The 14,200-nt window shown below is 48.5% G+C and overlaps 1 protein-coding gene across 1 annotated transcript in view; it reads right to left on the bottom strand.

The window, feature by feature from the left end:
• prim2 (DNA primase subunit 2) overlaps positions 1-14,200 on the bottom strand; it is a 238,432-nt gene that overhangs the window by 14,248 nt on the left and 209,984 nt on the right. The window contains exons 8-9 of the mRNA XM_038801067.1: positions 13,784-13,910; positions 8,169-8,251 (exon numbers count right to left, since the gene is read on the bottom strand). Of these exons, the coding sequence (XP_038656995.1) occupies positions 8,169-8,251; positions 13,784-13,910 (210 nt within the window). The remainder of the gene's footprint in view (positions 1-8,168; positions 8,252-13,783; positions 13,911-14,200) is intronic.

Here is a 14,200-nt window from a genome sequence, read left to right as displayed (position 1 = left end):
AAAGACAAGAGAGAGACTCTTCAACCAATCATCTGGAAGACTGAGATGTGCAGACGAATGGGCCAAGAATGATCAATTAGACTTAAATCACGTAACAGACATCAAGTCCGTGAAAGACAGACATGATTCGCTCAGAAGGGATAAAAGAGACGGAAGAGGTAACATGTTTTGTAAAAATCTGATACTAATTTCCTTCGCTAATATTTTTTCTGAATGAATGAGATTCTACATTTCAAATTAATTACTTCTCTAGCACTGAAAAACTATCACTATCGCAGCGTCTAAAAACTCATTTGTTCACGAATGCCACCATCCAAATTTTCACTGCCATTTTTAGTGTGGGAGGAGAGAGCAAGCACAGCAAGTCCACAGTATTACATTAACTTCATTGCCGGGAAGACTGGCAAGAACCGTCACAGCACTTCCCTCGGGGCAGTAGACTTTCTGACAACAGCCTTCAGGTTCTGTATTTAACTGCACGCCGTGCAAACAAGAAGCTGCTGTTCAATTTCTCCCCCTGTAATGGTGAGTGTGGGGTTGGTGTTACTGTTCGTGCATTAGAAGCAGTTCAGGAGAGGTTTACTAAACTGATAGAGCGAGTGGGCGGGTTATAGAACATAGAACAGTACAGAACAGGCCCTTCGGCCCTCGATGTTGTGCCGAGCAATGATCACCCTACTCAAACCCACGTAACCCGTATACCCGTAACCCAACAACCCCCCCCCATTAACCTTACACTACGGGCAATTTATCATGGCCAATCCACCTAACCCGCACATCTTTGGACTGTGGGAGGAAACCGGAGCACCCGGAGGAAACCCACGCACACACGGGGAGGACGTGCAGACTCCACACAGACAGTGACCCAAGCCGGGAATCGAACCTGGGACCCTGGAGCTGTGAAGCATTGATGCTAACCACCATGCTACCGTGAGGCCCCTTATCTTATGAGGAAAGGTTGGACAAGGCGAGGTTTATATCGCTGGAGTTCAGAAGAATAAAAGGTGACTTGATTGAAACCTTTTAAGATCCTGAGGGGGAAGAGGGCGGATATGGAAAGATTTTTTCCTCTTGTGGGAGAATCTGGAACTAGGGGTCACTGTTTAAAATAAGAGCACAGTAAGAAGTCTTACAACACCAGGTTATTAAAGTCCAACAAGTTGGTTTCAAATCACTAGCTTTCGAAACAAACCTGTTGAACTTTAACCTGGTGTGGTAAGACTTCTTACTGTGCCCACCCCAGTCCAGCGCCGGCATCTCCACATCATTAAAATAAGAGGTCACCCATTAAAGACAGATGAGAAGAATTTATTTCACTTAGGCAAGTGGTGAGACTTTGGAACTCTTCCTCAAAGACAGTGGAACATAGATTTTTGGTGAGCAAAGGGGTGAAAGATTACCTTTGTGGGGGGGGGGGGGGGGGGGGGGGGGGGGGGAGAAGAGAGAGGAGTTACAATAAGATCAGCTTTGATCTTATTGAAAGGCGGATCAGGCTTGAAGGGCAGTGGGGCCCACTCCTGCTCCAAGTTTGTACATCTTAGACGGAAGTGGAGGGAGAAAGTTGGTGGAGAATAAAACCGGCAAGTAAAATGACTTTGACAATTACAGATTTGACGGGACACTGTTATTATACAGAGCCCCAGTGGACTTGGAGAGATTTGCCACCTCCAGATTGGTTGGAACCTGCCTGAACAACTCAGCTTATTCTGCAGCAGCTCGGCCACAGGGAATCACATTTGATAGTGTTGCCAGGGAATATCTGACTTAAATGGTAATTATTCTGTCAAAAGTGCAGCCCAATAATAATAACTGCCATTTTCAATGTGAATTTTCAGAATAAGAGCCAGCAATGCTTCTATCGCTGCTTATTAGAAGTTCAGTATCTTGTATTTTCACATGCAGTTAATAATTCATACTGCATTTATTTTTAACATGTAGGCCTTTACACTAAGACAACTACATTGCTGGGTTTCCATACTTTAAACATCAGGAGCTTCAAAATTAGCCACGGTGGGAGTGTCTATTGCACAAATCAACATTGTACGAGCCAAATTCTCTGATCAGGTCAAGGGGACAAACAGAAGCAACGACTAAAGCATGAGATTTGATGAAATTAAGACATCAGGTCCAAAGCATCTCGCTTATTTTCCAAAATGCATGCATTTATCAAAAGAAACGGTCCAAACTTTGCAGACAAAAATAACATCGAGTGTTAACAGTACCCATCGGCCCTAATGTGTAAATCATCCAGCAACACACAACAAGGAAGAGATACCTCATACCAGTTACTAACTCAGCTTTGGGTGGAGGTGTAGGGGAAGGGACAAAGTGATTTTTTAACAAATTATTTTTGAGGGATAGATTTGTTTTTAAAACATCTTGGCATATTGATCGCTTGTCTGATGCAGCAGAGGTCAGAGTCGCAAACACACCACCAAACGTCAATCACCAAGTTTGCTTCATTCTTTTGTCCATTTTAAGTTCCCGCTTACAGAATTATTATCGCCCCATCCCATCACCGTAACCTTCTATTCCTTTACTCGGCATGTGCATTTCCAACTGTCCCATGCTATTACCTATACGGGCCACCACACCGAATTAGCCCCGATTAGCAATGATCGGCCATGATCCTATTGAATGGCGGTGCAGGCTGGATGGGCTGATTGGCCTACGCTTGCCCCTTTGTTGCTATTTCAGCACTAGCATTCATAAAGATCTTGGGCTGGATTCTCCAAAAATGGGACTATGTCCCCACGCCGGCGTAAAATCGCTGGCGTTTCACCACAGACTACCCTAAAAAAGAATTAAGACCTATTCACCTACTTTCAGGGGGCTAGCAGGGACTCAGGGAGCTTCATGCAGTTTGGCTGTGGATACGGGCCCCCGCACTTCCGGTTCAGAGTCCGCGCATGCGCACGCCGGCGGCCTCGCCAAACGTGATGACAGACTCAGCCGGTGGACCTGGATCAACAAACAAGATCCAACCAATCTGCCCCGTGCCGCTCCATATAACCTGCCCGATCGCCGCCGCGGCCGCCCATAAGGCCCCACCCCCCGGTGTTTGATCCCCCGCCCCCCCACCTAGGCCGCGCAAGTGTCCTGACCAGCCAGATGTGGTTAGAAACACGCCGTCAGGGAATTTGGCCAATTGGGACTGGAGTATCGCTGGGAGAGCCTCTGGAAATGCCCCCCGCCCCATCCACGCCGTGTAATTCGCATGCGAGCAATTCTCAGGGGACCGGAGAATCATGGGAGCGGCGCCGGGCCCGATTCGGGCGCAAACGTAGATTCTTTGCCCCCTCGCCAAACGCGATTTTGGTGTGGGGCTACGGAGAATCCAGTCCCAGTACTGGTACAAGATGAGAATAGGTATGCGACTGGTGACGGCATGTAGGAGGAGGTCGCACGTTGGCTGACTCCTGCTCAAGGCTTGATTTGTTAGAATTTAATACCCGGTCCCGGAGTAATGTTTTGTTAAATAAGTGCAGGTAAGGAAGAAGGATGTCCAGAACCCAAAGGAAAGCTGTCGAGAAGGGGACGAGTGAAGGTTCGCAGTTGAGTGGAAGGGTAGGTTCGGCAACTGGAAAGATGGTGGAAGCTGGTTCAGTGGGTGGGGCCGCCCTATTCATTGTAGAAAAGATGACCGAGGTGATGGTTCAGGAACTTGAAAAACAGTTCGCAAAGCACATGATGGTGATGAGGAAGGGGATGATGGCACGTTGAAGTTGTTGGTGGAGGCGATTGCCCAGGTGAAGGCAGCAGTGTCGAGGACATCAGCTGAGGTGCGGGAGCAGGGTGAGAAACTGAAGGGAGTGGTAGAGGCCTTGTCGCAACACTCACCTGGATGGGTGAGGAGCTGCAGAGGTGGTGGAGGCCAACAAGGGTCTGTGAACCAAAGTGGAGGACCTGGAAAACAGATCCAAGCGGCAATATCTGAGGATCGTGGGCCTGCCCGAGGGAGTATTTTGCCAAGATGTTGGCGGAGCTGTTGGGGGAGGGGAAAGATCCCTCTCGGTACGAACTGGATCGGGCCCATAGGATGTGCAGGCCTAAACCAAAGGCGAATGAGCCAAGAGCAGTGATTATTTGTTTCCATAGGTACCGTGTGAAGGAGAAGGTCCTGTGTTGAGCAAAGCAGAAGCGGGAGGTGCAATGGGCTGGAGCTGGTATACGTTTATACCAGGACTTTACGTCGAGTTGGCGAGGTGGTGGGTGGCCTTCAGCTAAATGAGTTGAAGTTGCCTATTTGGACAAGATAAGTTTTGGAATTTTCTTTTGCAATTATGTCTCTTTGGGGTTTGTGTGTTTACACTGGGGTTGTGTGTTGAAGGGGATTTCTTTGTTTTCTTGGGACCGGGGGGGTGGCGGCGGAAGTGAGGCCTGGGCAGAGGCCTCCACACTGGCTAGCCCAAGCAGGCCAGTGAACAGGAGTGTAGTGAGGGGGGAGGGGGGCTGTGGCCATCAGAGCCTGGTAGAACAGGTTTCAATGAGCCTAGGAGGTGTGAAAAGTTGAGGGTGGGGGCTGATACTGGGTGAGGTGCTTTCGAGAGGACGTGGAAGTGGAGGATTCTGGGAGGGGCACAATGGTAACAATGGGACGAGGCGAGCCAAGCCCAGTGGGCAGGGCCTGGAGTTATGAGGATGGTGGATGGAGGGGGGGGAAAGAGAGCATCTCCCTCTCTCTCCCTCCCTCCATCCCCCCCCCCCCCCCCCCCCCCAAAAAACCCACCCACCCATCACCACTCCCGGTTAGGATAGTTAAGTGGAATGTGAGCGATTTTTGAAGGGAGGCTTTCAGTGTCATCTTGGGTGAACTTGGAACCAGGGCCCATAGAGGCCTTTTTCGGGAGGTCAGACCGGCTCAGGCGGGTGCAGATGTTAGCCTTTGCCCGAATGCAGGTCCTGTTGGGGTGGAGGTCAGCTTCTCCGTCCAGTGACACGGCTTGGGGGGGGGGGGGGGGCAGATCTACTTGAATTCCTTTCACTCTCGGGAATGTGAAGTCTCAGCTGAAGGGGATGAAGGAAGGGCTTCACAATTCATGGGGGCTGTTTATTGTGCACTTCCCAGAATTGTTTGCCATTGAGCATGGGGGGGGGGGTCAGCGGGATTGCTGTCTTTGGTTACACGGTTTACGGATTGATTGTTAAATTGTGTTTCGTACCTGGAATATACAGGTGGATATTTTGGACTATGTATTGCAGACAAAGGGAAAGCAGATAGAGATAGAAAGAGGAACACATCAAATTCTTGTGAGGAGCTGAAGCATATCACTCAGGAAGAGTCAGCTGTTTTTGTTTGACAGAAAAGGAGACAGTGCTAAAAGGAAAGTTATGTGAATAGCTCGCATTTTTTTGATTTTCCCCATAAGAGGTCAAACCAAGAACTGGAGGGTTATTTGTTGGTCAGTTGAAAACAAACTGTGGAAAGCTCCACCACGAGGGCTGGTGCAACTTGAGAGTGAGAGGGCCCGTGGAAACGTGCCTTGACGATCATAATCGGACCGGTGAAACTCAAAGGTGAAAGCCAGTGTCAGTTAGGACTGCTGACCGACACTGCTTGAATAAAGAACAGCATATTCTGGAACTTTGCAGATAGATAGGGCCATATTTATGCAAGGTGTATTGCATCTGTGGGGTTACGTGTGTTGGTATTTGATGAGATGTTTACTGTGCGGTTATAAACTGTTAATTGGGTTCATAGAATAAACATAGGTTTGCTTTAAAAATACTTTTTAGTTCTCTGTTGCATCACACCTGTAAAGTGGGCCCCTGTGCTCCCCATAACCAAACTCTATTCAAAATTGTGGGTCAGGTGAACTCCATGATATACTTTGGGGGTTCTCTAAACGCTGGCCCAGAATAAAGTATCAACCTGGATTGCTCAAGACCTGGAGTGGGGCTTTAAACCCAAAAGTTTTAGACTCAAATATGACCGCGACACCAAATCAGCAGGGAAATCACAGAAAAGTATTTACTCATCGGTTACTGTTGACAACAGCTACTTCGCTCAAGAATCAAGGTGGAAATTTCCCAGGCGGGAAGTTTGGGGTCAGTTTTCTGTTGCTCTCCTGCAAAAGAGCAGCAATCCCCAAATCCCTCGGATAAACTTGGGACAGATCCACGGTGACTGAGTTTAGGAGGAACTTCTTCACCCAAAGGGTTGTGAATCTATGGAATTCCTTGCCCAGTGAAGCAGTTGAGGCTCCTTCATTACATGTGTTTAAGGTAAAGATAGATAGTTTTTTTGAAGAATAAAGGGATTAAAGGGTTATGGTGTTCGGGCCGGAAAGTGGAGCTGAGTCCACAAAAGATCAGCCATGATCTCATTGAATGGCGGAGCAGGCTCGAGGGGCTAGATGGCCTACTCCTGCTCCTAGTTCTTATGACTCGTGCAGAGCTGGGAGGGGGTAAATGGACCACCTCATCACAGTCACAAGCTCCAACACCAGAAACAAAAAAAGAGAGAATTTTACAACACAGGTATAGGCCATTCGGCCCAAGTGTTGGTGTTGACACTGCCAACAGGCCTCCCTCCTTCAGCATATTTTCATTTTGGAAAAGGTACCAAATTAAATGATTTCAACAATAATGTTTTCCAGTGGCAAGGCTGGGAGCAATCAGGTTTTTAAACTTCTACATTAAGACCGGATTGGTTAAAATTGGTGGTGTGCGATGAATTAACCAAAGAGAAGGAATAGATTGGCAAATGCCAGGGTTGGTAACCAACAAGGAAATGCACTCCCACTGTTAAGACTGCAATGAAAATATGAAGAAAATCTCTCCTTCCATCCCCGCCCGAGATAAGGTTAGCAAAAGGGGAGTGGTGGTGGTGTGTGGGGGGGGGGGGGGGGGGGGGGGGGGGTGGGGGGGCGTGCTGTTTCTGGAGGAATTTCTGTTGAAATGCATTTGTTTTCTCTGATCCTTCCCCACATACCTGGGGATTTGTTGCTTTGCTGCTTATTATTTTTGAAAGATTGAGCCCTTTATTGTTTCTCAGGGTCACTACAGCAGCAGGATGCAGAAGCAGCAGCTGTCCATTCACAGCGCTCTCAGCCTTTCGCCTGCAAGATTCACAGTTTCTGCGCTGGAAAGATCAGATGTGCCTTGCCACAAGGTAATCAGTGACACAATCTGCCAGAATGGGAAAGGCACTGAAGTATCAAATCGGACACTTGTGCTCCAAAGCTGGAATCGTTTTTCTCTTTTTTTCAAAAAAAAAATGCAATTGTTTAAGATGATCCTTTCCAATGATTGCAGTCAGAACATGGGAACACGAATGGTCTGTTCAGCCCTTCCAGCCTGTTTCACCAATCAATTAGAATGCGGCTGATCTGTATCTCGACCACCCTTGAAGGGTTTGTTACCTTTAGTACCTTTGCCGAACAAAAATCGATCAATCTCCAGTGTTGGCATTTTCTACGGACTCCCCGCCTCAACAGGTATTTACAGCGCAGTGTTTCAGATGTCCACTACTGCGTGTGTGAAGACATGCCCCCTTGCTCTGAACTGCCCCCACCCAGAGGAAATAGTTCCTCTCGGAGAGTATGAAAATGAAAATCGCTTATTGTCACGAGTAGACTTCAAAGAAGTTACTGTGAAAAGCCCCTAGTCGCCACATTCCGGCGCCTGTCCGGGGAGGCTGGTACGGGAATCGAACCGTGCTGCTGGCTTGCTTGGTCTGCTTTAAAAGCCAGCGATTTAGCTCAGTGAGCTAAACCAGCCCCTGTGAGCTAAACCAGCCCCTGTGAGCTAAACCAGCCCCTGTATCCCAATCAAATTAAACACCTGAGTCAGGTTGGCCCTTACTTTTCCATTCCATGAGGGAGACAGAGAATGGGACCAAATTTCTATAAGGGGGATGGGGGGAGAAACCGAATTAATATCTTACAGAACAATCCCACCCATGATGAAAATGACGTGGCATCTTCTCACGTGGGTCCCAGTCGACACCCCTTTTTTCTTCAAGAGGTCATTAAGGCACCTTGGTGCCTGAGGAAGTGTGGTGTACAGAATTGTGTGCGGAGTGACAACAGGCAAAGTACATTTATTCACAAGGCTTGCCTTCAATATCACACAGCAGTGCGCCCTGCCTCTGAAGGACTGATCAGACAATGGCGATAATGAGTTGATATGTACACAAATAGCGCAGGCCGCTGGTCATCACTCACCTGACTAATTCCTGCAGGAGGAATTTTATAGGACTGCAACTTTTGCTTCAGAAGTTCAAGATCGCTGTGGCGGAATGGACAGCCTGAAAATAAGAGCATTGCGGGAATAAATGGGAATTATCGCTGTAAGTTAATCGTCAGAATATTCAACAATCAGGTCTCCCTGCATCCATGTTTGACTTGCAGAGCATCTCAAACATGACATGCCGAGCCGAGTCAATCTCAAATACCTACACAGCCAATGCAGGATATAAAAGCTTGGTCAGACAGATTGATTTTATGGAGAGAGAGAGAGACAGGAAAGGCAATGTCTTAAGGGAAGGGGATTCCAGAAAAGAGGTTCTAGTGGTTGAAGGCAGGCGTACCAATTTTGAAAGAAGGGAAGGAGGGTTCAGAACTGAAAGTAGAGACTATGTTAAAAAAAATTTCACGGGATGGCGGCATCGCTGGCTCAGCCAATAATTGCCCATCTTTAATTGTCCTTGAGAAAGTGGTAGTGAGCTGCATTCATTGAAACACTGCAGTCCATGTGATGCAGGTACTGTAACGGTCCTTCGTGATGATTCCCTTATTTCCCCTTTTAAAAAAAATATTTTTGCCGTTATCATTTTGATCCATGGATGCTTAACGGAGATGTGTCTTTTAGTCAAGCAGCAGAGAGAATGAGGAATGGAAAATGTTGCAACATAGTAGATGGTGCTAGTTGTCAGGCAACATAATCTCTCATTTTCTCACCTGCAGATCTGTGGACTGTGGGAGGAAACCGGAGCACCCGGAGGAAACCCAGGCAGACACGGGGAGAACGTGCAGACTCCGCACAGACAGTGACCCAAGCCGGGAATCGAACCCTGGGACCCTGGCGCTGTGAAGCAACAGGGCTAACCACTGTGCTGCCACGCCGCCCCTCCAGAAAAGCTGCTGTCTTTCAGAAACTGCAGAGGCCTGAATTAATCTACAGTGAAAACCATTACAGACTGGGAACAGAAAATGTCGAACTGCACGGTCGCACAGTGGTTAGCACTGCTGCCTCACAGCGCCAGAGACCCGTGTTTGATGCTGACCTTGGGCGACTGTCTGTGTGGAGTTTCTACATTCTCCCCGTGTCTGCGTGGGTTTTCTCCGGGTGCTCCGGTTTCCTCTGGCGGGAAACCCCCGACAAAAACCGTCACAAATGACACTTTAAAACTTTTCCGTTAGATGGTGCCCTATAATCTACTGTTTTCCCTTACTCCCTGCTAATTGCAACCTCGAAAATCTAAGATTAGTCGATCAACATTTCTCTTTTATAAGTTTGTGTTGTGCAATTTCCTAAGTGCTCGTGTATCACGTTCTGAAATGCTAAGTGGCTTAAAGTTCCCAGTTTTCTCTCTCCTTTCTTGAATATTACGTTTTACCTTCAAACCCTCAGGGACCATTTCAGAATCTAATATAATTCTGGATGATCCACTATCTCTGCCAGGGTATAGGCCATCAGATCCAGAGGATTTTTAATAGAATGTACACAGAATTTACAGTGCAGAAGGAGATCATTTAACCATCGAGTCTACACCAGCCCCTGAAAGAGCACCTTACCCAAGCCCACACCTCCACCCTATCCCAGTAACCCAGCAACCCCACCTAACTTTTGGACACTACAGGGCAATTTAGCGTGACCAATCCACCTAACCCGCACATCTTTGGACTGTGGGAGAAAACTGGAGCACCCGGTGGAAACCTCCCCCCAGATATGGGGAGAAAGTGCAGAATCCGCACAGTGACACCAGCCGGGAATCAAACCTGGGACTCTGGTGTTGTGAAGCAACTGGGCTAACCACTGTGCTAGCATGCCGCCCGCATATAACAATGATCTGGTGCTTTATTGGCTGTTGAACACTCTGAAGGTCGTAAAAGGAGTTTATATTAGCGCAAGTCTTGGATTTCTTTCCGACTTTTGAGGAACATCTCTCCAATGTCCCAACCTCCAAGTACTCAGCCGCTGCCGTAAATCTCTCAAGTAAGCTAGGGTTACTGTGGAGTGCTGTTCGATGGAAAACGATGACGGCTGTGTTATTTAAATTTATTCCACCGGTAAGCTTAACTTTCCTACGGCTAAACAGTTGCTTATCCTCTAATCCCGGCAACAAATATAAAACTCTACACCAGGGGATGGGTGAAATTTCCAACCTTTCCACAAAGCTGCTGCATCAATCTGGTCTTGAGAATAAAGCTGAGGTCAACGCAATATCCAAAACCAATGTTTCATATTAATTACCTTCATAGCATTAGATTTACAAAATAAGTCCAGGGTCTCCTTCAATTGTGGATTTCTGATATAAATCACTTCACCCCAGGCAGCCTTCAGCGAACGGTGCACCACAGCCTTGCTGCCTAAGGCCCTATTCTTTGGAATTTCCTGCCTAAATCTCCCAGTCTTTCCTCATCTGAGACACTGGATTCTCCGGTCCCCTAACCGCATGTTTCTCACCGGTGCGCCGTTCGCTGGCGGTGGGATTCTCTATTCCCACCGCTTGTCAATGGGATTTCCCGTTCAAGCCACAGAATTTACAGTGCAGAAGGAGGCCATTCGGCCCGTCGAGTCTGCATCGGCTCTTGGAAAGAGCACCCTACCCAAAGTCAACACCTCCACCCTATCCCCATAACCCAGTAACCCCACCCAACACCAAGGGCAATTTTGGACACCAAGGACAATTTAGCATGGCCAGTCCACCTAACCTGCACATCTTTGGACTGTGGGAGGAAACCGGATCACCCGGAGGAAACCCACGCACACACGGGGAGGATGTGCAGACTCCGCACAGTCAGTGACCCAAGCCGGAATCGAACCTGGGACCCTGGAGCTGTGAAGCAATTGTGCTATCCACAATGCTACCCCGTATCATTGGGAAACCTATGAGCGGGGATGCCCTGCCGGTGGGAACAGAGACTCCAACCCATAAAACCCGGCTCCTTCAGCACTCTTTGTGGTTCGGTGTCAAACTTCGTTTCGCAACCTGCCGGTTCAGAGCCTTGGGATACATTACAGGCGCTTTACAAATCCTCGTTTCTGCAGCAGAACACCGTTCCTTCACCTGCAGATTTGGTTCAGAACATCTTGGCTGCTGAGACATGCAAGATGCCAGGCAGTACAATGACACAAGGCAATTTCAATCTCTTCCCAAATGGCTGGTTCCACAATCCAGTCTCGACTCTAAAATCCTTCCATCCAAACAGGAAAATGGTGCAGCAGATGACAGCCGAAGGTTGTTCTCCAGGTTCAAGTTTATACAAAGCAGTGAGCAGAGCACATCATATTTGGGAAACACTTAGGAATACTTGATAAGGACAACGGGTACTATTCCCCCCCCCCCCCCCCCCCCCCCCCCCCCCCCCCCCCCCCCCACCCAAACAGGTCCCTGCCCACTGTCAGGTTGACAGGCTAAGGAATTATAGTCCCCCTTTATAACGCGGGTGTTGGGGTCCAAGACAGCCAGCCGCGTTGCATCCGAGCCGCGGATATCCACGATGGGGGCTTTAAATTTATTTTAAAATCTATGCATGCGCTTCCCATTGTGAGTCTACGGGGGGCGGGGGGGAGAGGTCAGACCCCCGTAGACTCACAATGGGAAGCGCATGCATAGATTTTTAAATAAAATTAAAACCCCCATCGTGGATCTAATTAAAACAACCCACAGAAACTTACCAGGAACTTACAAGGTCTTGCTGTCTGCACCCCATCTGCCGCACGCGCTTGCACCCTGCGCTGCATGTCAGTTTCAAAGGCAAGGCTGGGATTCAGTTTTAGGTGTCAGGGCTGTCAACTTGGTGGTTTGGGAATAAGTGGCAGGGGGGTGTCGCATCTCTCCTCGGTCCCAAACCCCTGCAGTTCAGGCCTTTCTCCACACCGCCACCCCCACCCCCTCCCCCCCCACCCCCACCCTACCTCAACCACTATGGAGGTACCAGCTGTAGCTCTGCACTATCCACTTCCGGACGCTGTGTGAGCTGCTCCTCTCTCACTGAATCTCAGTGAGAGAGGAGCAGCCGGCAGTGTCAAAATCAGCCGGCAGTGTCAATTTCAGCAGCCGGCTCACTTTGATCCGGAGAGGGAAGCTGACAGTTGGGGTCCATAAGCCCCCCCGCCGTATATCGCGAACCGCGGTATTGCGGAGCGCGGTATAACGGGGGACTACTGTATCAACATCGCGGGGGGAGGGGGGGGGGGGGGAGAGAGAGAGAGAGAGAGAGAGAGAGAAGGTTACCATGGATCAGGAACTGAACTGGACTAGCCATACAAATACTATGTATAGAGACCAGGCTGGGAATTCTGCAGACAGTAACTCACCTCCCGACTCCCCAAAGCCTGTCCATCATCTACAAGGCACAAGTCAGCAGTGTGATGGAATGCTCCGTGCTTGCCTGGATGAGTGCAGCTCCAACAACACTCGACACCATTAAAGGCAAAGAGGCCGCTTGATTAGCACCACATTCAGTGCCTCCACCATTGACATACAGTGGCAGCCGTGTACACCATCTACAAGATGCACTGCAGGAACTCATCAAGGCCCCTTAGGCAGCTCTTTCCAAACCCATGGGCACTACCATCTTGGAGGGCAAGGGCAGCAGATACAAAGGAACACCACAACCTGCAAGTTTCCCTCCAAGTCACTCACCATTTTGACTTGGAGCCATATTGTCGTTCCTGGGTCAGATTCTTGGAACTACCTCCCTAACAGCACTGAGGGTGTACCTACTGATGTGATGGGCAGGCTGGGTCGATGTGGCCTGCGCTTGATGCAGTGGAGCGAGAGACAGACTTCCAACACTTGATGAGATGCAACATCTAACTATTATACATGTTCAACTGTGGGTTGACACTATGCTGACTTGACTGGAGAACTGAGGCTAGCCTGACCAGACTTACTGACTACCACATGGTGTTTGAATTGGCTATGCTCATGAGATCTGACTGTCTGAGGCTGGATCCCGAGAGCTGGAGAACTGGTGCCCTCTGCCTTTATAGTGCTCGTGTCCTGTCTGGTGATTGGCTGCTGTGTTCTGTGCGCTCACTGGTCATCCGGTGTGTCAATCACTGCCTGTCTGCACCCCATTATATACATAGATGTATATTATGACACATACACCGCATGGACTGCAGTGGTTCCAGAAGGCAGCTCACCACCACCGTCTCATGGGCGATAAATGCTGGCCTAGACAAGGGCCGCAAACATCCAGTGAATGAACATAAAAATCAATGTTATGCCATGGTAAATAAATAAATCGGTTGATGTCAAAGAAACTAGGCAGCATTTCAGTAAATTTAGCATGCATCATATAGTTCCCTTACGATTTTAACTGAGACACTTGTACGTGCCAGAGAGCCCCCATGTGATATCCATGGTGCCAGCTATAAAACAGTGCTCAGTGAAGGGCAGCCTGAATGGATGCCTCTTGGCTGACCTCGTTCAGTCGCGAGGAAAAGCCCAAAGTGTAATGGAGCAGAAGCATGACAATGCAGACTGGCACAAGCTGCACACTCTTGATCCCTGCTGGCAATCCAGTCAAACAAGCAATTTCCCATTCCTACCTTCAAAGGTCCTTTCATGCAGCATGATAATGTGACTAGCTTGCAAACTCACCGTGATAATCCCCTTGACCTGGTGCATTTGACATAATGATCTTCATGCAGCTGTACGGGGTATAGTCCACCCTCTTCCCTTCCTTCCCAAAGCTGTGGCGAATATTGTAGGAATATAATTTATCAAACTAGATGACAAAGCAGAACACAAACGTGCGCATTATTTATTACTCGGCGCAGTAAACTCTAATAAGCAAAACACCCATCTGGAATATGGTGGAAAATAGGGACGATTGAATTATGGATGTTCCCACAGCACACAACGATGCACACATAGGATCTACTTCTAAACCCTGCTACACTCGAGCTGACATTACCATGCAATATTTAACTTCTGTCGGGAACTGCAATTGCAAAGAATCAAACAAGATAGATCCATTTAGAGCAGATATTTCTGATTGTGTACCACAGTCCACAT

The sequence above is a fragment of the Scyliorhinus canicula genome, chromosome 6 (genome assembly GCF_902713615.1).
Source record: "Scyliorhinus canicula chromosome 6, sScyCan1.1, whole genome shotgun sequence".
In the NCBI taxonomy this organism is placed as follows: domain Eukaryota; kingdom Metazoa; phylum Chordata; class Chondrichthyes; order Carcharhiniformes; family Scyliorhinidae; genus Scyliorhinus; species Scyliorhinus canicula.
This window is presented reverse-complemented; position numbering and strand designations above follow the sequence as displayed.